The 26,612-nt window shown below is 34.5% G+C and overlaps 1 protein-coding gene and 1 long non-coding RNA gene across 4 annotated transcripts in view; one reads left to right on the top strand and one right to left on the bottom strand.

The window, feature by feature from the left end:
• The window catches only part of LOC127872520 (interleukin-17 receptor D-like), a 52,678-nt gene that overhangs the window by 6,000 nt on the left and 20,066 nt on the right, over window positions 1-26,612 (bottom strand). Inside the window, exons 4-10 of one of the 3 annotated variants that reach the window (XM_052415851.1) lie at window positions 25,846-25,970; window positions 20,465-20,594; window positions 18,424-18,608; window positions 17,674-17,721; window positions 11,833-11,959; window positions 8,795-8,854; window positions 7,219-7,356 (exon numbers count right to left, since the gene is read on the bottom strand). In XM_052415851.1, the coding sequence (XP_052271811.1) occupies window positions 7,219-7,356; window positions 8,795-8,854; window positions 11,833-11,959; window positions 17,674-17,721; window positions 18,424-18,608; window positions 20,465-20,594; window positions 25,846-25,970 (813 nt within the window). Of the gene's footprint in view, window positions 1-7,218; window positions 7,357-8,794; window positions 9,068-11,832; window positions 11,960-17,673; window positions 17,722-18,423; window positions 18,609-20,464; window positions 20,595-25,845; window positions 25,971-26,612 lie in introns of all 3 variants that reach the window. The other 2 variants (XM_052415847.1, XM_052415860.1) reach the window with 2 other exon arrangements.
• Window positions 1,405-2,340, top strand: LOC127872740 (uncharacterized). Its single transcript, XR_008045767.1, has 2 exons — window positions 1,405-1,699; window positions 1,977-2,340. It is a non-coding gene; the product is annotated as an uncharacterized LOC127872740 (long non-coding RNA).

The raw sequence follows: 26,612 nt of genomic DNA, 5'->3' as shown, positions 1-26,612 counted from the left end.
ATCATTAACATACACAAATAAGTGACACTATCTCAAGTGGTTACTCTTCTACACATCCTTATTATATTGATAGTCCTATATAATATGCTGAGTGACAATTATCTTATAAATAAAGATACATCACACTTTAAGTGGTTTGAGTCTTTGGAACACTTGAGTAATTCTGCTGTTGTGAAAAGGAATGCATTTATTGCATTTTGATTTTCCTATGTTCAATGGTTTTGATTTGAATGTACGTCAAACAATTAATATTTTATGTGTTCTGCATGACAGTTTGAGCTGATAAATATGATTTCAATGCCATTTAAATGACTTTAAATTCTTTTTAGATGGCTATATTGAAGATTCGTTACAAGATCGTTTCCAGAACTTTGTAACAACTGTCTTCTTAATACAACACATGTAAAGTATTGATGTCTCATTCTATCAGAATTCATAAGTACATGTCAGAACTTACAATTCAAAATAAACTTTATGTTGGCCATAATGTTATGCATATAAACATCTATGTTCCCTTTTTTTTTTCTTTAAATAATTTCTTCCCTGAGTGAGAAAAATCTGCTTTTTAAACCTAATTCAATGCCCGACAAATTCATTGCCCGGAGCCCGGGGGCTACCGAATTGTTTCATCATGCTACTGAAATTTATCAGCTCACGACCGCCGGGCTACTATAAATCTTTAATAGCGGTAGCCTGGTTTCTTGACAGACATACGCAGAATAAACACGCTGACCTTGTGTGTGTACTCTGTGTATTGCTTATAATCGGATAACAAAGTGCTATCAATTATCTGATCAGTCATCCATCACTGGCGGTAATGTCGATTGTAAACTGTAACAGTGCATTTTAATCATCCAATCAGAATCAACATTTGTTGTCTGCTCATAAGCCGTTTGGATAGTTTGCACACGTGATGCTTCATTTCTCAGTTTGGAACTCTTTGTTAACCGCAACAATGATTTATAGCGACAACGTTTTTGATGTCGTTTTAGGGACTGTCAATCACAAATGAAAAAAAAAGAAAAAATATAAAATACCGTATTTTCTTAAGTATTAGTAAATGTTGCAAAATTTCACGACTGGTATATATCATTCCTTGAAAAAAGTTGTTAAATTTTCATATTTTCAGTACATTCGTTAATAAATTTTACTGGGTACATGTACCAGGTAGCTTCAAGTCAAATATAAATAACGCTAGTAAATTGATCATCATCATCACGTGGTTAACACAGGAATGCAAATTGTGCATGCTTAGTGAATCGTATATATTTTTTATTTAAAATGATCAATCTACTTACGTTTTTTATAATGTGTATTTCGTTATGTCACCTATTTTCGTGACGTACTTTCGATTTCACTTCGCGACATTTTATGACCAAATATACTGAAAATATGAGCTTTTTTCAAACAATGTAATATACCAATCGTGATATTTTAATCAATATAAGCTAATTATTGTAAAAAAAAACGGTATTTAAGAACTTTTCTATTCTCGTCTTTCGTGGTTGACTGTCCATTTAAATATCCAATGACGCCGAACAAAAAACAGAAATCAAAACCATTACAGATTCTTCAACAAAACCGTAACGAAACCGAAAATGAGTATTTAATACACTGGTGTGAATGCGGTCAACACCTGCTAATTAGTTTGCATTGTCAATTAATGATTGGATTGAAGGAGCGACTGTTGATAATTAAGGTAAATTTGATTTCAATTGAGACCAACAGTGTTTTAATTATTTGATCGAGTTGTATATAAGATGCGCCGATTTAGTATCATTTATTATAATGTATTAAATAAGTTTTGAAGGTGAAATGCCATATGTGACTGAATTAATATTAAGTGATTGGAATTATGAGCTTTTGTGTATTTAATTTGGATTAATGTGCACATGTGTTTAAACTATATATGCTCTATGATACTTATGTAAATAGATTGAATTACAAAATGGACCGTTTTGTGGTTCGTTCTTCAGGACGGCAGGAACCAAGTGCTCAGAAGAGATGTCTCGATGGGCCACAGTCTAGTACATCTAAGCGTCCAAATTTCTCAGACAAGGACTATGATGCTAATAAAAGATTTCGGAAATTCCAGGAATCTTACAAGTTACATACCCTTTGATGACACATGAAGCTGATGACGATAGCCAAAAGCCAGGACTCCTTATTATAAATGTGTACTGAGTGCAGTTTAATAAGACTATTTGATATTGGACTGAATGACATCATTGTGTCACTGTGTGATACTGTTGATAAGTGATTAGTTATGTCTACTGCATGTCACACCAGACTACTTGTTGTATTATGTGTATGTAGATGAATAAATAAAATAAACATGAATACTTGACTCTTATCATTTTGTAGGTAAATTTTATGGGCTACCAAATATTTTTACTGGTAGCCCAGTGGGCTACCTGAAATATAAGAAATTTTTCGGACACTGCCTAATTTTAGAATAATTAAAGAGCCCCTATCACTGAAGATGAGCAAAAGACGCAATCAGACAGATATAATGAATTTACACAGATATAATAAATTTACACAGATATTCACAGATGTTTGAACAAGTATGTCTGCTCTATTTTTACCTTTTTTGGTCAAGTATGACCTTGACTGTAAAGCTATACATGAGGCTATTCTAGTCTGACACACTGTCTCATTGAAGTCAGCTTGTGTCTGACACACTGTCTCATTGAAGTTAGCTTGTGTCTGACACACTGTCTCATTGAAGTCAGCTTGAGTCTGACACACTGTCTCATTGAAGTCAGCTTGTGTCTGACACACTGTCTCATTGAAGTCAGCTTGTGTCTGACACACTGTCTCATTGAGGTCAGCTTGTGTCTGACACACTGTCTCATTGAGGTCAGCGTGTGTCTGACACACTGTCTTATTGAAGTCAGCTTGAGTCTGACACACTGTCTCATTGAAGTCAGCTTGTGTCTGACACACTGTCTCATTGAAGTCAGCTTGTGTCTGACACACTGTCTCATTGAAGTCAGCTTGTGTCTGACACACTGTCTCATTTAGTCAGCTTGTGTCTGACACACTGTCTCATTGAAGTCAGCTTGTGACTGACACACTGTCTCATTGAAGTCAGCTTGTGTCTGACACACTGTCTCATTGAAGTCAGCTTGAGTCTGACACACTGTCTCATTAAGTCAGCTTGTGTCTGACACACTGTCTCATTGAATTCAGCTTGTGTCTGACACACTGTCTCATTGAAGTCAGCTTGTGTCTGACACACTGTCTCATTGAAGTCAGCTTGAGTCTGACACACTGTCTCATTGAAGTCAGCTTGTGTCTGACACACTGTCTCATTGAAGTCAGCTTATGTCTGACACACTGTCTCATTGAGGTCAGCTTGTGTCTGACACACTGTCTCATTGAAGTCAGCTTGTGTCTGACACACTGTCTCATTGAAGTCAGCTTGAGTCTGACACACTGTCTCATTGAAGTCAGCTTGTGTCTGACACACTGTCTCATTGAAGTCAGCTTGTGTCTGACACACTGTCTCATTGAAGTCAGCTTGTGTCTGAAACACTGTCTCATTGAAGTCAGCTTGTGTCTGACACACTGTCTCATTAAGTCAGCTTGTGTCTGACACACTGTCTCATTGAAGTCAGCTTGTGTTTGACACACTGTCTCATTGAAGTCAGCTTGTGTCTGACACACTGTCTCATTGAAGTCAGCTTGAGTCTGACACACTGTCTCATTAAGTCAGCTTGTGTCTGACACACTGTCTCATTGAAGTCAGCTTGTGTCTGACACCTTGTCTCATTGAAGTCAGCTTGTGTCTGACATCCTGCCTCATTGAAGTCACCTTGTGTCTGACACACTGTCTCATTGAAGTCAGCTTGTGTCTGACACACTGTCTCATTGAAGTCAGCTTGTGTCTGACACACTGTCTCATTGAAGTCAGCTTGTGTCTGACACATTGTCTCATTGAAGTCAGCTTGTGTCTGACACACTGTCTCATTGAAGTCAGCTTGTGTCTGACACACTGTCTCATTGAAGTCAGCTTGTGTCTGACACCCTGTCTCATTGAAGTCAGCTTGTGTCTGACACACTGTCTCATTGAAGTCAGCTTGTGTCTTACACACTGTCTCATTGAAGTCAGCTTGTGTCTGACACACTGTCTCATTGAAGTCAGCTTGTGTGAAAATTATTTTAAAATCTGTTAATGCATGGCACAAAATCATAAGCCTAACCCCAGACAAGTCAAAACTGCTCCCACTCATTATTTTTTCGGCGTAAGCTGTATTAAGCCAGCTTTTCACCTGACCTGACCTTTGTAAGTGTCCGATAATATTCAAATAAAATTTCCTGCGGCTAGGTACGAATGAATACACTTCATTTATTCCATTGGCTGGTTTGAGTATAACACCAGAACATTGGAAACATATCCGCGTCTTTGAAACACTGTTTTACTGCATGAAACAATTTTATCTCTAATGAAAAGGCTCAATAGATAGAACAGTTTTACAATCAATTCTCGACATAAATACAGTTTGTGCGTGCACCTTTTATTTTCAGAGAATTACCAGCGCAAAAGCGTTTAAACTAAAGGCTATGTTCTCATATTTAGTACTTACTTCCATATTCATGTCAACATGTTAACATGTAAAAGTATAAAGAGCAGTGGAAGCGAGGCCTCACTTTAATGCATTGCATTTCAACCCGCGAGGTTTCGGGTCAATTCGCGGCCAGTGTGTGAAAGTCAGAGTTTATATACAGTTCATCACCGGAGTTCGCAGCCAGTAAAATAATCGTTATATAATAAAGACTCTATCCGTGAACCAGGTGACCTGAAATTTTCTTTAGACCAGAAATATGTTAAATGAAGATATTCAGCAATATAATTATGATATGTCAATAATAGATTATTAATGTGTTTTCAACAATACAATGCTAAATATTATTTAAGATTAATTTAACAATAATTATTCCACCATATTGACTATTGTATTAAGCATGAGCGCGATGATTCTCGAAACTGTTAATAATCGAATCATATAGCAATGTCCGACAAACCACTAAAACAGGTTTGTTCGAAGAACGCGCCTATAAATACAGATACTTCGCGTGTGGCCAGTTGACTCGTATGTTTTAATTTCACTTCCATTCTTCTTTTGGTTTTCTGTTTTGTATCTAAAGGTTTATGACCAGCAATATGTAATAATGTAAAATAAGCCGCGAAAACTCCGCGTAACATCCCTTACTGCGTGTGATGAAGCTAAGAACTGCACAGAAAAAGACATTTGCTATCATTGATCTCATTCAATGAACTATCAACGCCGTTTATCTTTTTTAAAGATATTTCTTGTTAATTATATCAAAGTCAAGTCATGCAAGATTCCTCATCAGACAAATCACAGGGGGTAATTAACTGATGATCTAAACACGAATATCACGGGCGCCACCTCCTTTATGTGATGCATTGATAAATGAGCTTATTCAACTTCCAAGGTGGTTCTAAGGACCGGATGTTATTGTATGTCACGGATAATTCTAGATAGTGAGTTAGTTTATGGTTTTTTCAACCTATTTCACGTTTTTTCTAAAATTGGGCAATCTAGTGCGATTACCGGTAAGCAAAGACTTTTTCATCCACACATTTACAGAAACATATAACAACTCATTTGGAAATGTTATGACCTGTAAAGGACGCAAAGATGCCGACTTCCATGCAGACAGGTAATTTTCGCCATTTTATACCCTTTTATTTGTTTATTTATATTTACAATTCCCTTCACTTTCTAACCCTTCCTAACACTTTCTAAAATTGCATGAAACAGGTAAAATTAACAATAACAATGTGTATTAATAGCAATTATCGTCTGCAGGCATAACGCATGAGCGCATAACAAAGTCAATTGATCTTTATCGCTGATTTATTGTTAAAAACAACATTAACTTGCGAGTGCTTTTATAAGGTGAAAAGAGGATGAGTGATCAGCTTTAAAGGCAAACATGCACTGATTGGCAACATTTATAACAAACTTTAGGCATTTATGAAAGAGGATTGGTTCATGTTAAAAAAGCTGAAATTGAAAAATTGAATTCTTTTATTATGTTTAGTTATCGGCAATGAGTCTTTGTTTTATACTGTATGCAAACGACTAGGTGGTGTAACAACGTAGAAATACTACCAACACTGACCAATCATCTTAAAATTGTGATCCGAAAACAGCGGTCACCTGTGGACAACAGTCACTTTGGTCATTTCCCTTGACTGGCTGCTGTTCTCAATTACCAATACATTTTATTTCTAGAGAGTAAGCATGCATTTCCTTCAATGCCTTTTGTGGGGCTTACATGACTGGTTTCAGACTCCGCAGATTACGTTTTGGGACACATGTTATGACCAAGTTCCTTTAAGTCTGGGAAACACATGTGCCTCTTGAGTGTAAAAAGTGCTATAATTTGACAGTAACCTAGTTTTGACTCCACATCCCGCTCTGCAAACCTGACAGGTATCAAAATAACAAATGTAATCTGACCCAATTTCATGAAAACTTAGATAAATGTTGTTGAGATCAAACTTTCTGAACATGTTTCGTCCCGAAGGAACTATACATTTGGCTTATAAAGAGTAATCAAGATTTTGTTCAGATGTGACCTAGTGACCTAGTTATTTACTTCACTTCCTCAAAGTTTAAATATTAGATTATGGTTAGCTTTCAGACCTCATTTCATCAAGCTTGAGGCAAAATTGCAGTCTATTAAGTGGTTATTAGCTAAAAATGGATGATGTATGAAGCATGCAGCATTATGCACTACACGCGACAGTCAATGACAAGAAGGAGATGCAGGTTATCTGACAATTACATCTGAGATAAAAGTAATTTACGTTTCATTAGTATCGGTAAAACAATTGACCAGCTCTTAATCAAAGAATGCATTAAGAAAGGAAGACTGTCCAAACATGATTAAATGAATTAATGAATGACTAAAAGAGCAAATTAACAAATTTAAAAGTGATTTAATAAAAGAATGAATAAATTAGAAACGTGTAAATAGCACACAAGCAATAATATTGCCACCCTAGACACACACAAGTACAGACCCACCAAAGGTGACAACATTCCAATGACCTTCACCATATGTTGAATGATGGGGCATTATAAAGGAACATATTATATATATATATATATATATATATATACATATATATGGATGCAATAATGACTAAATAACAAAATAAATGAATATTAAAACCTTTGTTGTTGTTGTTCAGGTTTGAAAAAGTCAGAACAGACACTCCATCATCTACTACGACATCATCAAACCCACCATTGGCCTTGGCAGTGGGTGGGGTATGCACTCCGTTGAGCTCTGTTTTCTCTTTCTCAGCCTCTGAAAATTCAGAGCAAACAAAATATGAAAAAGAGTCTCCCTCATAAACAAGTTTCTTGTCATATCAAATAATTATTGACAGGTTTAAATATGAGTTTTGTAATTACAAAAAAAAACAACGACATATCAACATTAAGTTCAAACATTAAAACTATTACTGCATTTGGTTGATACATCCCCTCCAACAACATCTTTAAAACAGACGTTACATAGGGTGTGCTGATTTGTTACCTTAGACGTTAAGATTTCACTGTAAAGGTGAATGTGAGGGCAACCAATATGACTTCCGGTCTGTCATTTCAAAAGTTATCGAAATAAATTCACTCATTACTACCATAATTACTCCAATTTTTCGGACACTCTAAGTGTTCAGACACCCCCATCTTTAGAAGTGCTTCTAAACTTTGAATTGGTGACCTACTTGTTTCACGCCAATGACTCAGTATTAAAGTTCAATACATTGTCAAGATAAATATTCTGACCAATATTCATCAGGATTGAGCCATAAATGTGGATTCGAGTAGGTAAAAAGGTGTTTCTTAGAATTCAACATGTGTACTTTGTTTTTGACACACAAGACCCAGATTAAAACTCTGTCTAAATATTGTCAAGATTAACATTTAAAACGAATTTCATTGGAATTAAGTCATTTATAAAGACCCTAGAGTTGTAACAAGATTTGTCTAAGATATGACTTGAGGACCTAGTTCTAGGACCCAAGTGGTACAGATAAGAACTTAAGGCCTAAAGGTTGCCATATAAAAATTTCTATTAAATGTACATTTCTCTGTTGTGTTGAGCTAAAAACAGTAAGTACAAAGGAAATATCAAATAGTGTAGGTGGCATGAAACACAGGCATAAGTCTCAACCAATAAGATCATGCAACTTAAACTTCAAAAGCATTTATTTTAATGCAAAATTAGTTTACAATACCGTACCTAAATGTGATTCATAATTTGTTTTACAAATAATGAGTAAAATAATTTGCTATTTAACATAATAAAACCAATATTATATCGAGGTGTTTGGAACTGGGTATCACAGAAAACTATTAAACCTCTGCCATTGGTAATTTAAATGAATTTGATTTGGGGTGAGATTTGGAAACGCTGTGGGAAATGTATTATTTATTATAAAACATTTTTATAAAATGAAACAAAATAACACAAATAATCACGACAATTAACCCTTTCTTACTCAGAGGCAAAGTGAACATGGCTATGTGCAAACAGCATAAAACCAGAACAGCCTGCCAGTAACTTGCAGTCTGTTCAGGTTCTATGCTGTTTGCTGCTCATCAGTATCTACGGGTTTGAAATGAAGCCTTCAAAACTAGTAAGAAGGGGTTTAATAGGGACTACAAATGCATAAAAATACGTATGTAAGTGGTAAAGGGTTCGTAAAAATACGTATGGAAGTGGTTAAGAGTTCACTCACTTTCTTCCTCCTTTTTCTTGCACCGCCTCAGCATAACGAACACCAAAGCTGCGGCAATACCTAGGCCAAGCAGTCCGCCAAATATTGACATGCCGATTTTTAGTTTATCATCAGACACTAATGAGGTTGATGTAATCAAGTCTAAGGTGGTCTGGACATGAAGCGAGGTTAATGCAGTGCTTGTCTGTGAAGTGGTGGGGAGGGATGGTCGCAAAGTGGTAGGGTAGCAATACGAGGGATGCAAGACGAGATCATTTGAGCAAGGCGAACCAGCTGTCAATAGATATAATTGGTTGTTAATGTATATTTTACTACACTGAAAAAAAGACACAAATCTTGAGATACAAATGAATACATCGCAAATCACTCATATTTTCCACAACGAACACATAATCATCACCACTGGTAATAAACATGCCAATACACAATTTTACCTAGAATCTATATAGTTCTGAATTGCCTTTCTTATTAAAATAGCAATCTTTTTTTATAAAATCAAGTTAGAATCAGGAAAAAATTATATGATATTGTTGTTTATTTGCCCCAAAAAACGTTTTTACCTGTTCAGTCGAATACAAAGCTAATAGCTATATTGTTTAATATTTTCTCATAATTGTGATATCAAAGATATATTATGAATCTGTCCTGTAATATTTTGGTATTTCAGCATATAGAAGTATGAGCAACAAGTTGTGAATATTAATGTAAATAAGTAATAAAATATCAATTTCTACATAACACAGTGCAAACATTAAGGCTGATCACAGGTATTGGGTGCGTGGCCAAGTCACTTAAACCCTATCAATATGTCATAAAACAACTTTTTTCATAAAAAAATAAAAATCAAAATTCTGATATAATATATATTAACTGATAATGAAAATGATATAACACTGTAACTCCAACATAACGTGGTCAAGGGGGTCCAACCTGCACATCAGCATTATAAACTGCCAGCATTATAAGATTGGTTCTTGTAATGTGGTAGGTTGCCATGGTGTTTGACTATCATTGTTTGCCAGTATTTGTATGTAAGCCATACTGTATTGATTCTGCATACATCCAGTGTTTTGTGACTAAATACATATCCAATTAACCCATATGATCAAGATTTCCTTTAAAAAAAATTAACATATTGGTCAATCTAGAGGATAAATGTTAGGAATTTAAAAAAACATAAACAAACACTATTTACCGAAAGTATTAGGTGAACAACGAATTTTGGGATGTTTTTTCCAATTAAACATGAGTAAATAATGCATCCATATATATATATATATATATATATATATATATATATATATAGGCATAGGGTCGCACTTATAATCAAATAATCAACAAATAAATTTAGAATTAAAATTGATGAATGCAACATGTACACATTTTTTTTAGAAAAATCTGTTGATACAGTCAAAACTGACCTAACAGTCACTTGAGAATAATGGTCAACTGCAGACAACGGTCAGTCTGGAAATCCCCCTGACGAAAATAACTCTATATTAACACCTGAGAATAATGCTAAATTGTCCATAACGGCCAAGGGCCAGTATATTTCACTCCCAAAGTCATGTTTGAACTGAAAACAACAGTCACATGTCAGTCGTTTCGAGTCGCGAAAATTAAGAACACAAACAAAACAGGTGCACATAACAATAAGAAAGTGTATTAGTAACAATTATCGGCTGCATTCATAACGACAAAGCATAAGCGCGTGACAAAGTCAAGAGATCTTTATCGCCGATTAGGTGTAAAAAACAATTATTAGCTGGCAAGTGTTGTTATTAAAAGGCGATAAAACGATTAGTTATCATGTGTTCAGGAAAAATATACATTGAATTGCAACTTTTATAACAAACCAAATATTTTTAACAAGATGTTGTCGTCTTTTTGTTTGAATTAGAACGATACAGTTACACCGTACTTTCGGTTAATGACAGCGAATCTGCTTTTATACTTGTTTGGACATGACGTCAATGACATGTGACAATCTTTATTTAAAAATACATCCTTATGAATGTAATGCCAACTGTCGGATTCACTGAATGAAAGAGATGCATGAGTAAACAACAATTAAATCAATTTATAAGACATTCTGTATTATGTAATAGAAATTATTTATGTTATTATGCTTAGTTATCGGCAATGAGCCTTTGTTTTAGACTGTGTGCAAATGACTGGGTGGGGTAGCGAGGTAGCAAAACTACCGACTGACCAACCATCTTAAAACTGGTGATCCGAGAATAGCGGTCACTCGTTGACAATAGTCACTTTGGCCTTTTCCCTTGACTGACCGCTGTTCTCAGTTTTGACTGTAGTTAAAGTATTTTTCTGTGAATAGTAGGATATTTAACACACACAGTATCTTTTACAGATGGTCCTTTGATATAAATAACCTGCAATAATATGACAGTAATTAGAATGTCTCAATTACCTTCCATTAACAACTATTCAACTATCATAAAGAACAATAAACATTGAATGAGTGGTTCAGTCCTTTATTGACATTCAATCACAGATCAGCAACAATTAGCTGTCGAGTGTCTTTAAAACTCTCAGTGATTATATTTGGTTAAACTGACTATTGAATCAATCAACTGTGAGCGCCACCATCTTTGAAATTTCAAAAAATACATGAAGTTGTTAAAATGGATTTTAATCAGAAATGGAACATAAGGGAAAAAGCAGTATCCAAGCACCTCACGTTATATTGGATTTCGAGTTACAACAGGGCGTGTTATATTGGATTTTGAGTTACAACAGGGCGCATGATATTGGATTTGGAGTTACAATGGGCCCGTTATATTGGAGTTGCAGTGTTCGTATGAGCTGCGCTCGAGGAACAGTGTGCTATTAAGCATTATTAAGGACAGTACTTTACAAAATGGAATTTTTTGTTTAAAGGATGACTCATCTAAACAAAAACTTGTGCAGGCAGAAGGAGTTGATTGGAAAAGGCTGATCTTAGACGACACTTTACGTGCACATTTGCGTAATAAGCCCTGTTATACCAGAGTGCAGCTCAAATAGATTTAACTTACTGTAAGTAAAGTTGAAGGACTTTGTTTTCGTTGTTGTGCAAGGTACGCATTCGGCCACTGATTCTGTCCTGGAGCATAGACACAGCGTAGTATTCTGGGTTGTGAAATATGGATCGTGGGGCTTCACCTGCAAAAATGATTTAGTATCTCATAGCCTCAGACGTCCTAATCTTATCATAAATCTTAAAAAAAATTGAGGAAAAATACAATATAATACCTAAAATATATCTTTTTATTTTATGTTTGCGGTGGTTTATAGAGAAATATCAGTGGATTAAAACTGATCAGTCACTGTTTCAAGCAGTGAAAATTAACAGTTTTTATTGTTTTACTGCATCTATTTTTTTATATATATTTGGTTTCACAATTGTGACCCTCAATTTTACCAAGAGTGACTTCTCCGCTTACTAAATGTTTATAAATACATAGGGATTAGCTTGCCTTGAACATACATCTAATGGTATCGTGGGGCACCCAACAGGGCATTAGATTGACCAGAATGGCGAAAATACAAACATTATCATTTGTAAGCATAAAATAAAGAGAAAATGTGTTTGATTTAGTGGAACACTGACATTTTTTTCACTTGTGCTCATATAAAAATATATTTTTTTCTATGATTTATGATTTAAAATTGATATTCCATCAAAACCAACAAATATCCTATATAAATTATATAACCGACACTAATATATTTTGCAAATTATTATTTTTTGCACCTTCTTTAACATAATTATCTTTAAAACAATTGAAGTAACAGAAAGATTGTTCCTTCTATTATCCACTTATCCAATTACAATTCATTTAGTCGTGAATTCAAAATATCTTAACAGAACAAATCAACAATTAAAGGGCAACTTTTTCTGTTCAGTTATTATTCATTCTAACATGATGCTTGGTGATCTTCAAATAGCAAAAAAAAGTGATTTTAAAAGAATTAATCATAAACAATGTTCAAAAAGTAGTCCCAAAGGTAGATAAAAATAGTTGTCATACAATTTCATACTTTTGTTACAATGTCAGAACAAAAATAATAGTCTAATAATTGTTAGGAATTGATAAATAAACTACTTTGTCCATCCAAAGCATGGATTTTTAACAACTCAAGAAACCTAAATCCAAAGCGTTTTTGATTGACCAACAAACAATGATTAACAAAAATTTATTCCTTTGATAAACTTTGCTAGAAATTTACCTGCTTTTCTTGTAATTAATCTTGATGCTTTACTAATACTACATCTTAATACTAAATGTTTATTACATCTTAATGCTAAATTTTTACTACATCTTAAATTTCAGGGATCATATTTTTTCGGTTTTGTCGGTCCTAGACCGATTGGGGTCATGAAAGTCCGATTGAAAATCCCAAACAGTCGGTCCGATTCTGTTTGCTATTAAAATTCCCATGTCATGAAATCGATTACACAGTGTACATGCTAACACACCCTTATGACATTCTTATCTCGATTACGTGTGATAAACCATTCGCTGCAGTCTCTAAACCAGTCAGGACCGGTTTATTGCACGTCAGACCAAGAATAAACAAGAAATATCTTTAAAAAAGATGTACGGCGTAAATAGTTTAATGAATGAGATCAAGGATAGCGAATGTCTTTTTCTGTGCAGTTCTTAGCTGCATCACACGCAGTACGGGATATTACGGGGAGTTTTCGCGGCTTATTTTACATTATAACATATTGCTGGTCATAAACCTATAGATACAAAACAGAAAACCAAAAGAAGAATGGAAGTGAAATTTAAACATATGAGTCAACCGGCCACACGAGAAGTATCCGTATTTATAGGCGCGTTCTTCGAACAAACCTGTTTTAGTGGTTTGTCGGGCATTGCTATTTGATTCGATTATTAACAGTATCAATTATCATCGTGCTAATGCTTTAATAAAGTGATATTATGGGCATTTTGCACTGTTGAATTGAGCTGAAAAGAATTAACAGATCAAAATAGTTAGTTAAAATGTGGTTACTGATTAATTATCTGCAACTCACCTTGCTACCAGTTGTTTATAAAAAATATATTTTATATTCGATATTCTTACGTGACCCACCCAGTCCTGTAAGCTGAAATGATCCGTAAAACAATTTCGTGTCTTTGTGTCGTATGAACAAATCTGCACTAAAACTAAATTTAGGTTCAACTCGTAAACGCATGATCAGTTGTCAAACGAAAGTACGGTTGATATTCAAATGCATTATTTTTCTCTTTCTGGTATATTGTTTTAGTATGATGATGCTGCATTAATTAATATAAGTGTATATGAAGTAGAAACATCAAAAATAATCAACGGTTGCGATAGACACCTATAAACTGTTACATGCTCATAATATCACTTTAGTACATTAGGCAATATGGACGAATAATTATTGTTAAATTTATCAACAATAATATTTATCATTGTATTGTTGAAAACACATTAAGAATCTATTATTTACATACCATAATTATATTGCTGAATATCTTCATTTAACATATTTCTGGTCTAAAGAAAATTCCAGGTCACCTAGTTCACGGATAGCGTCTTTATTATATTACGATTATTTTACTGGCCGCCAACTCCGGTGATGACCTGTATATAAACTCTGAATGTCCGCGAATTGACCGATATACCTCGCGGGTTGAAATGCAATGCTTTCAAGTGAGGCCTCGCTTCCATTGCTCTTTATACTTTTACATGTTAACATGTTGACAGGAATAAGGAAGTAAGTACTAAATATGAGAACATAGCCTTTTAAGTATAAACGCTCTTGCGCTGGTAATACTCTGAAAATAAAAGGTGTACGCACAAACTGTATTGATGTCGAGAATTGAGTGTAAAACTGTTCTATCTATTAAGCCTTTTCATTCGAGATAAAATTGTTTCATACAGTAAAACAGTGTTACAAAGACGCGGATATGTTTCCAATGTTCTGGTGGTATACTCAAATCAGCCAATGGAATAAATGAAGTGTATTCATTCGTACCTAGCCGCGGGAAATTTTATTGGAATTTTATTGGACACTTACAAAGGTCAGGCTAAGGTGAAAAGCTGGCTTGTGCAGCTTACGCCGAAAAACTTTTGAACAGCGGATTAAAGATGCATCCAAAAAGACGCGCTGTAACTTAACAAAACATGCCGATACATTTTCCACCAGCGTAATAATCCGGTAATATAATTATGAATGAAAGTCGCGGATCTGATCGACAGAACAGCCGAAAGTTATTTTTATGGGCGGAACTTCACATAAAATAGTACACACGAAAAATAATATACATTGAATAAATCTTTAGTAGTAAAACCGTGTTAGAATCGAAATAATTCGTGTACTTTATATTTTGTTGTTGAATAACTCACGACCGGAAAATTAGATGCGTGGTTTCAAATGCTTCGCTCTCGTGATTATATCCCTACGCATCTAAACTATCGGCCGTGGGTTATTTTATATTCTTAATTATTTGGTTTGTTGTTGTCAGTAGCCAACCTACGCACATACATTTGTTTGGTTCAGTGCATGTTTGTAAGCTATCATCGAGCCGACAACAATTTAAAACATCGGTATAGACTTACACAGATTAATAATATTGACAACGTTGAAAAAAATCTGATAAAACAGCACACGAAACAACAATGAAATACCTAATGATAAAACCAGTTGAGAAAACTCGTTCCGTTTAAAAAAATGCCTGAGGGAATTTTACTTGTACATGTCTTATACCACCTTCGTGAATGGCAAAATCAATGGTATATATTTTAACGTAAATTGTCATGATTTCGGATATACATTTTCGGATACTTTTCCCCATTTATATCCGGACCGATTGATGTTGCGGGAAAATATGATCCCTGATCTTAATGCTAAATGTTAACTACATCTTAATACAATGTACTAAATGTTCACTACATCTTAATGCTAAATGTTTACTACATCTTAATACTAAATGTTTACTACATCTTAATTCTAAAAGTTCACTACATCTTAATGCTAATTGTTTACTACATCTGAATGCTAATTGTTTACTACATCTTAATGCTAAATGTTTACTGCATCTTAAAACTAAATGTTTACTAAATCGTAATACTAAATGTTCACTACATCTTAATGCTAATTGTTTACTACATCTGAATGCTAATTGTTTACTACATCTTAATGCTAAATGTTTACAACATGTTAATGCTTTACTGGTACATGTACTGCATTTCATGCCTTTACTGGTAATAAATCTTAATGTTTACTAGTACAATATCTGATTGCAATACTTGTTATATATCTAAAGGCCTTTCTGGTACTACACAATCAATATACATAAACTAGCTTATATTTCGCTTAAATATTGCAATCAAAGTACTGAAAGTACTGGTGTGACGATGCTTTTGAAGAGGATTGATATAAAAGCATTTATTTAAGTTTATCTACATCACCACAATTATGAATGTGGGTACGAAAATTTTGGGTATGAAAAAAATGGGTACGAAAATTTTGGGTACAAAAATTATGCCAAAAAAAATTAAGTACGTAAAAAGATTTGGTTACGAACAAAAAAAATTTGGGTAGGAAAAAAATTGGGTGCGAAAAAAAATTTTGGTTACAAGCAAAAATTTGGGTACTAAAAAAAAAATGGGCTGGAAAAAAATAGGGTACAAAAAATGTAGGGTACGAAAAAAAATTGGGGGTACGGGGAAGTAGTACCCATGGGAAACTTGATCTTTTCAGCGAAACTGGGAGGCGGGTTACATTCTCGATCAAATATAACAAGAAATATCTTTAAAAAGGTATTCAACGTGTATTTTCTGTACCACTTATCTTAAAAAACTGTCTGTTACAGTAAAACGTTTGTGGGTTATAACATTACGTTTCAGCATATAAATTCAAAACTTGACATGCTCTTTAATTACACCATGCTCTTTAATTTCACATGTATATCATACCAAACTTTATATTTCGCTGTTTCCTTTCCTAAGTTAATGATGCTATGTGTACGGACGTGATTTCACAATCCCATGTGCATGAACATATACTTTTTCTCTTTTGATTATTGTTCTTTTTCTCTAATTCAATAAGCTTAGGCATGTTTGTTCGTTAAGTATGGCAATAATTTCATGATGATTCCCGATCGAAAGTGGGTATGAGCACATAGTCGTAAGAGCACTTGAATACGTGAGTTCGCCCATGAACACATGGTAAGGTTAACGAAATCTCCGCGATATGACCTAATATGAGTTTAAAACAGCAAACAATATCCAACAAACGAATGAATTGTCAAACATAGTATGTGCACTGATGTGGCTCTGTAATTTATGTTTGAAAAGTTTATTAAATATGCAAAATGAGAAAGCATGCAGAAGAGCGAGTATCACAGATATGATACGGCTATTATGCTGTTTATATACCATAGTCGCTACAACGTTTACAAATGGCAGGTTCGAAATAATTAGTTTTCTTTACACTCATGATCGCGTTGAAAGTTAATTATACACGTTTTAATTTGCAATTTATTTACTGAATCACGACAAATGTCAAATACAATACAGAAAATGCATAGTTGTTTCATTGATCTATAAACATATAATGGATTGAATATAACTGATTTAAAATTAACGTTTTCAAACTATTATTAAATCTTTTCCGAGAATATGCTGTCCTATTTATATCTGAGCTTCCTAAACCTTTATCAATGATAATCAGCGAGGCATGCCGATTAGAAAAACTGAGCTATCTCAATCGGACTGGCACGGTCTTTTACATAGGTTGCCATTGTGAAGAATTTTTTCATGATATGATAACTTAGACGATGCTTCGCAGCATCGTCAAAAACTACAAAAAGTAACTTATTAAGAATACTTACAGCAATTTCGTATTCTCCCGTTGTTACATTCGTGAAAGTGCAATTGTACTGCAATAAGAAAAGGCTTGTCTTCAAGAGGCTACTTCAATTATGTTTTTTTAAATAAAACTAAGTACTTTAGTTCAACTTACAAAACAATATTATTTATAAACAATATAAGCAGTTAAAAAAATGTCTTAGCCCGGATTCAAACCTAATAAAGTCTGCTTCCAAAGTATGCGCTCTATCAACATGTTTATTTACCCTTATGTGTATGCATGTGATTTTTTTATGACATAAGACACTCAAATTTTGGAATTATGAAAAGTGTTTTAAACGATTGTATACATTTCAAACATAGATTTGTTCCAACCAATAATATCTTTATAATATAGAAATTTATCTGGATGTGATTTGCTAGTTAATTAACTGTACAAGTAATAATTTTGGCACAGGTTTAAGAGTAGCTATATTTGCATTCCACCATGATAGCAGCAATTGTTGTATGGGAATAAGTTAGTGTGTAGACACAGACTGACAGATTGGAGGACTTACAAAACAAACAGACAGACGTCCATGTTTACTGCTAAACCAGAAAAGCCTGCCCCCCTATAATGTTCCCCTTGAATTGAGATCAATTTCGACAACGATCATTAACCCTAAAAAAAAATAAAACCTGTGAAATTCTGCATATGTGACAATTCTCACCCCTGTATTTGTAAACATTTCAAGAAACATATTTATAATGTTAACAATTTTAATTATTTGTACCTGTTTAACAGCCTCCTTGCGTTCCACAAGTCTGCCATCTGAATACCAAAGACTATACTCAAATGATTCGAACTTGAATTCTGCTGGTGGTTTATTAATACGAACTTCAATCACACCATCTTTCTGACTGGTATCAAAATATATTTCTGCCCTCCAATCCAGTGCATTTGTTGGATAAGTATGAGCTGAAAAAGAAGTATTGACTCTAAATTATACGGGCTTTGCTCTGTAAAAAGGGGTTTAATGCATGTGCGTAAAGTGTCGTCTTAGATTAGCCTGTGCAGTCCACGCAGGCTAATCAGGGACAACACTTTCTGCTTTGATATGTTTTGTAATGAAGTCTCTTAGCAAAAATCCAGTTTAGGCGGAAAGTGTCTTCCTGCACAGGCTAATCTTGAACGACACTTCATGCACATGCATTAAACCGCCTTTTTACAGAGCACGACCCATATTCATTTCCTACCTAATTATCATGTTGGCTCATTCTTCATTATTTAACTTAACAGTGTACAATATTTTTGTAAAGATAAAGCACAATTATTTCATGACTGTGGTATTGTAGTTTACTGTTGATTAATGTACTAGTATATCTTGTTCATGCAGTAAACAGTAATAATGCTAACAAGAAATTGTTTACATGACACCAGAACTTTTAGAAGTAATAAAATAAACTTATTCACAATATGGTACCATTAATGCAGACCAAGTCCATTCACATTGGTTGCTAAATTTACAACTAGATGTCAGTTGGCAAAAAGTTGAGTCCAGATTCAAGAATGCCATTCAAATTGTAATTATTTAATAAATATAGTGAGACGTTAACATTTGACCTCGGGTCACTTGCTCTCCATGCAACATGTCCTCTCAACAGGGCGAACATGTGAGGCATGTTATTTTAAATAACCAGTAGAATGATGAAGTCTGCACAGGCTTTATCGTGCCCATTTAAAACTGACCTTGAATCTGACACAAACTTTTGAGCTTGACACTAGGGTCTTTTACGTCCCATGTCACCCCTACATGGTGACATTTGTAGCACGTTATTGTAAAATGTGAAGATGAATAATAAAGTTACAAATTGACCATCTGTAAATTGGCCATATTTAACCTTTGACCTTTGTGACACTGACCATTAAGCTACTGACAAAGCTCTATACACAACTTAACTTCACCACATAGTGAACAATTGTGTCAGGTTTAACCCTTTCCCCCATAAGAAGCAAAGTGAAAATGGCTTATGCAAACAGCATAAAACCATAACAGCCTGCGAGTAACTCACAATCTGCTCAGGTTTTATGCTGTTTGCTGCTCATCAGTTTCTAAGGTTTGGAGATGAAGCATTAACAACTTGAATCCAGTAAGAAAGGTCTTAAATTAAATATAACTTTCTAAGGGACAACAAATGCATGAAAATACATGGTAAAAGGTTAAAGGGGCCTTTTCACAGATTTTGGCATTTTTTAACTTATTAATTAAATGCTTTATATTGATAAATGTAAACATTGGATCGTAAAAGCTCCAGTAAAAAATCAAGAATAAAATTAAAAAAAGGAAAAGAACTTTGCCCGGAGCAGGTTTCGAACCAGTGACCCCTGGAGTCCTGCCAGAGTCCTGAAGTAAAAACGCTTTAGCCTACTGAGCTATTCCGCCGAGTACACGTTTTTAACGTATTTTATACCTTATATAAGCAATCTTCGTAGTTTCACAAAATTTACCGACAAAAACAGAACTCTCCAAATTATTCAATCGTTTCGCGTTGCAACGCTTTATAATTTTTAGGTTTTAAAATCGTCAAAAGATGCATATAATGGCTATATTAGAGCATGGTAAATGTTCAGTATTACTGTTTCCTCACAAATATCATAACTAAAACGAAAACTTACGAATCTGAAACAACTTTTTTCAATTTTGTCAATTTACCAAAGCGTGAAAAGATCCCTTTAAAGACGCAAGATGTGAGTTATAAAGGTATGATTTAATCATCAATATACAAGACTTCATATGCTCAGTAAGGAATCCTTTATGTACCGAGGTTTATTACCTGGCATGTCCACTGTAACCTTCAAAAACTGATCTAGCGCTCCTCCACGATGTTCGTACTTTGGTAGTGAGTACACCTCGAAGTACATATATGATGTAGGAAGAGGGTACAAATTCAGCTCAAATACTGTCTAAAATGAAAGCGGGACAAAATTAATTGATCGAGTAACAAGTAATAACTTCAGTATAAAACACGTAACCAAAAGCAACAGATTAAGACCTTATTTTGAGGAACCTATTCAATCAATGTTAAAAGACCTGTTCATAAACATATAATGATAAATATCTAGGCTGAAAGCCAATTTTAGATAAATTATTAAATTAATTAAGTAGGTAAAATTCAGATGACAAGTCATAATTATATGAAACAAAAACTAAACTAAAATCCTTATCACTGGTTATAGCAATCTCAAACAAAAGCATCGCCTTGCGGGTGCAGACCGCTAATCTATTTTCTTTTTAAAGGTGAAGGGACTCTCATTTTCAATCACAAAGGAGGGAGGGGTGGAGTGAAGAGGGGTGTATAGTGTGGGGGCGTGGACATTTATTACATTATATTCCAAAAATGCGGGGAAAAAATGCAAAAAAATGCAAAAATAAAAAAAAATCGGGGGTGGGGGGGGGGTGGGTGGGGGGGATTCTTGGGTGTGATGGTTGGACGGTATTTCAAACATAAAATAATAAAAATAAATATTTGTTTTTTAACCGTTTCAAAAAAAAAATGGGGGGTGGGGTGGGGTATAGTATAGTGTGAGGGTATGGTGGTCATTTGTGAGATGATCTATACAAAAAGAAGTTATGGCATTTTTAGCAAAATGTAATAATTTGACCATGAGAGTCAAGGTCATTCAAAGGTCAAGGTAAAGTTCAACTTGCCAGTTACAGTAACCTCATGATAGCATGAAAGTATTTGAAGTTTGAAAGCAATAGCCTTGATACTTTAGAAGTAAAGTGAATCGAAACACAAAATTTAATCATGTATTCAAAGTTACTAAGTCAAAAAAGGGCCATAATTCCGTAAAAATGACAACCAGAGTTATGCAACTTGTCCTTTTACTGTACCCTTATGATAGTTAGCGAGTGCTCCAAGTATGAAAGCAATATCTATGATACTTTAGGGGCAAAGTGGACCAAAACACAAAACTTAACCAAATTTTCAATTTTCTAAGTATAAAAGGCCCATAATTCCGTCCAAATGCCAGTCAGAGTTACATAGCTTTGCCTGCACAGTCCCCTTATGATAGTTTATAAGTGTTGCAAGTATGAAAGCAATAGCTTTGATACTGTAGGAATAAAGTGGACCTAAACACAAAACTTAACCAAATTTTCAATTTTCTAAGTATAAAAAGGGCACATAATTCTGTCAAAATGCCAGTCAGAGTTACATTACTTTGCCTGCACAGTCCCCTTATGATAGTTAGTAAGTGTTGCAAGTATGAAAGCAATAGCTTTGATATTTTAGGAATCAAAACACAAATCTTAACCAAATTTTCAATTTTCTAAGTATAAAAATACTCATACATTTTATAATAATAGTGTTGTCTCTGTAAATAGCTGTTACAGCTTGTGAAAAAATTTCAAATTTCTAAGTATAAAAAGGGCACATAATTCTGTCAAAATGCACGCCAGAGTTATCTAACTTTGCCTGCCCAGTCCCCTCATGATAGTAAGTAAGTGTACCAAGTTTGAATGCAATAGCATTGATACTTTCTGAGAAAAGTGGACCTAAACGCAAAACTTAACCGGACACTGACGCCAAGGTGATGACAATAGCTCATTTTTTTTTTTCAAAAAATAGATGAGCTAAAAATGATTTTGCACCAGTTTTGAGCTTGGTTAAGATCAGAAGAAAACTATTGGGCACAGAAAAATCTAATTTCAGATATCCTAAATACTCATTCATGAGTTATAAGTACATGCATGCATACATTGGTGGGTTAAACTGTGACAAAAATTGGTAAATTCATTTATTATCACACTACAAGTCAGGTCAAAATGTTTATTAGCAAGAGGTGTCAGAGGATAGCGCGCTCAACTATTCGAGACAGTATAACGTAAGCCATCATGGGGAAATTGTTCATATTAAATAATTTATTGGACGATCTTTCAAAAATAAAAAAAGGAAAAAAAAATTGGGGGGGGGGGGGTAGGGGTGGTAGGGGGAGGGCTGAGACGGGGGTATAATGTGGGGTGTGGTAATTTATAAGATGATGTTAAAAAAAAAAATTAAATGTGATCATAAATAAAGAAGTTATGGCAATTTAAGCAAAATGTTCAATTATCTAAGTGTAAAAGGGGCCATAATTATGTCAAAATGCTTGATACAGTGGTCTGCTCTTGTTTATAGGTTGGAGTCATGTTGGTACACAAGTATGCAAAATATGAAAGCAATGTGTCAAAGGACAATGAAAAAAAATGGGGTAGAACGCAAACTTTAACATTTGCTGCATATTCTAAGTGGAAAAGGGGCCATAATTATGTCAAAATGCTTGATAGAGTTGTCTGCTCTTGTTTATAGGTTGGGGACATGTTGGTAAACAAATATGCAAAATATGAAAGCAATATGTCAAGGGACAAAGAAAATATTTGGGGTAGTACGAAAACTTAAACATTTGCACACTAACACAAACGCCGGGGTGAGTAGGATAGCTCCACTATATATATTTCATATATAATAGTCGAGCTAAAAATGGCCCTGAAGAGCTCACCAGAGCCATAGAGAATGTGGCCATGTGAGCTTAAACAAGGTTTCACTATAGCCATAAAAGGAAAACTACCTAGCCCCATGGAGGCCATGTTTTTCAACAGACTGGATCCATCTTTGAACTCTGCCAAAATATCATTATAACAACTGTTTTGAACAAGTTTCATGAAGATTGGACGATAAATTCGACTTCTAGAGTGTTAACTAGGTTTCGTTATGTCCAAATAAGGAATACTGCCCAACCTGAATAAATTGTAGATACATTAACGCTGTCCACGACAATATCCTAATTTATCCTGTCGGATGCCTTTAAATCAGCCTGATAACCAGGTAACCTAATATCCCAAAAGATATTAGGCTAGTTGACCATGTGACCTCAAATATCCGTCAGTTGCTATCCGCGCATGCGCATGCTTTTACTACTTTCTATTAATAAAATATTCTTTTTTCTATTAATAAAATACCAAATACATGTAAAAAACATTATTATTTAGGCCATCCTTAAAAATATGTTTGTTTGGCATAACCCGACCCAGGTAAATTTGGGTGGGTAGGTAGGTTGGGATTTTTTTTTTTCTTTTTTTTTCTGACATTGAACTCCGACATATACCAAACTGAAAGGTAATAATCAAATAAAGCTCTAAGTCTTCTGCCTCATGAAAGGAAGATTTTTCTGCACTGTCCGTATCACCGCACGTGTATTTGTAAGTCTATATTTTCTATAAAGAACATCGAAAATATAATATAATCGACGAAAAATACTTAATCCGAAAACGACAGTCCGAAAAATTGTACGCATTTTGCACATGAAATCATATGTGCATCTCGTTTGAATGAAAATGAAAACAAGTAACCTAGCAAATACGTAACTAATATACTATTTGGTTGACATATTACTTTACAATAGCATAGTTTGTGAGTAAAAAACAACAAATTAATTATAACATTTTAATTTAAATCAAGAACAGAAAGGTGTAACATCTTCGACATGTAACTAATGATTTAATTATCATCCTTTATGAGATCGATAGTCGGTAGAAAGTTGTAAAGTGATAAGCTTAAAAATAATTTATTGAGTGTTACGCTTCTTTTCATTTGCTTATTTTTATACGACTTTTTCCATCGGCCATTATATTGTAGGCAGACGACAATATCAACTGTGTATGCCATTATCTGCACATGAATGACCCAATATTACCCGATAGCGAACTCAATTTTGATTGGCCAGCTACCATATGCGCTTCAAAACGTTCATGGACAAAGAGAAAAATAGTTTTTAAAAAGCCCGGATTAAAATGGCGGATGTTTTCAATGAAATTTAACGAGATTTAAGCATATTGGCAAATTATATTTTTCTTGAGCCAAATTCGCTATATTATCGCAAATGGCGAACGACAGCACGAGCCCTGTAATAGTGTGCATTTATTCCCATTATAACACGTTCGCAATGCAAGTGCTGTCGTTCGCCATTTGCGAAAATATTGAGAATTTGGCTCAAGAAAAATCTAAATTGCGAAAAGTAAAATTTCATTTAAAACATCCGCTATTTTAATCCGGACTGGTTTTCTATATTTGTCCCTTTGTTTCAATGAAAGTGTTCGCAATTCGAACAGTTAGCGAAACCCGGTCTGTACCCAATTAGACATCGCTTGACCTTGAAGTGCACATGGTAGCTGGTCAATCAACATTGAGCTCGCTTACACATGACATGATGTTGTCCAATGAAACGTGAGCACGGGTTGAGCTATCGGATAATATTGGGTCATTCATGCGCAGATGTTGTATAATTTACGTTTAATATCACCTTCTGCCTTCAAAATAGCGGCCGGTCGCAAAGTCGTATAAAGAGATAAGCAAAACGTGACAATACCCGTCAATACATATTTCTAAGCTGCATGACCACTTTTTATCTTTCTACCGAATATTTACCAATCTGAATTAAAAAGTGATAATTAAATAATTAGTTATATGGCGATAATATTACACATCTCTGCTGATTGCCGAATTAAATTGAATGGTGATGAACAAAATTAGCGAAAAGAATTTTCAGCGAGCAAAAAAAAATTTTTTGGAAAGTAACAAAAAAAAATTCAGTCGGGCCGATTTAAGTGGGTCGGTCGGGTTATGCCAAACAAAAGAATTTTTAAGGATGGCCTTAAACAGCATAATTTCGTCTTTGTGTATTGAATTTATTATGAGTAACTTGATTTCTGTGTGTTTTAACAAGATGGAAGCTAGCCTAAGCGCTTTGCCTGACGTGACGTCACAATGTTTTTTTCGCGCGTGATGTTTACCATATTACATATTTAAACACAAAATACTTGAAAACTAGATATTTTAGAAACATTTCAACGAATGTTGTTAATGTGACAGAATAAATAGAATAATAGGTTGGTGACATAGATGGAGAATGGTTATCTGGCTCGTCTGAGGATCTTATCGGGTGAGCCTTTGGCTCACCCGATAAATTCCTCCGACTTGCCAGATAACCATTCTCCATCCACGTCACCAACCTATTATTCTCTATGTGCTTTCCAATAAACCAATTACTGCTACAAGCAGAATGATTCATTTTAGAAAATTGCGTCAAGCATTTACACAGTTTAATTAAATTGCAATTTTGATTGGGCAAGTGGATTATTACACCCCTGACTGTAGACTACTGTACAGGTGTTTACCTGTATAATGTTCATGTTCCAGCTAACATTTGACAAATCAAGAATGTAGCATGACGTAGCGGCAGCAGGAGAAGCATAAGGGGCGTATCGCGTGACCTCAAAGCCCCTAAGAAACTGTACACCACCTAAAATTTAAAAAGATTAATTGAAAGGACAATACATGTGTGTTGATTCACAAAAACCAAAAACGAGCATTTTGTATCGTGTTGAATCTATGTTACCCCACAACATCTAACATTAAAACTTTGGCTATTGCTATAAAAAACATTGATTTTTTATGTTTTAACCCTTTCCCACTCCGAAGCAAAGTAAAAATGGCTATGTGCAAACAGCATACAACCAGAACAGCCTGCGAGTAACTCACAGTCTGTTCAGGTTTTATGTTGTTTGCTGCTCATCAGTATCTAAGGCTTATAAATGATGCGTTGAAAACTTGAATCTATTAAGAAAGATCTTAAATTAAATATAAATTTCTAAGGCCTTAGGGACTACAAATACGTTAAAAAATGTATCTAAGGGGTAAAATGTTAACTTTGTTTTTCGAAATATTGTATGAAATATTGTTGATTTTTAGACCCAAGAAAAACAAGGGCTGTTTGTAAAACATGCATGCCCCCTTATATGGGCTATAAGTTGTAGTAACAGCCATTGTGTGAATACGTTTTTTGTCACTGTGAACGGTGGTGGTGGTGGTGGTGGTGGTGGTGGTGGTGGTGGTGGTGGTGGTGGTGGTGGTGGTGGTGGTGGTGGTAGTAGTGGTAGTGGTA

The sequence above is a fragment of the Dreissena polymorpha genome, chromosome 1 (genome assembly GCF_020536995.1).
Source record: "Dreissena polymorpha isolate Duluth1 chromosome 1, UMN_Dpol_1.0, whole genome shotgun sequence".
NCBI classification, from domain to species: Eukaryota; Metazoa; Mollusca; class Bivalvia; order Myida; family Dreissenidae; genus Dreissena; species Dreissena polymorpha.
Note: the sequence above shows the minus strand (reverse complement) of the source record. Positions and strands in the feature narration are given on the sequence as shown.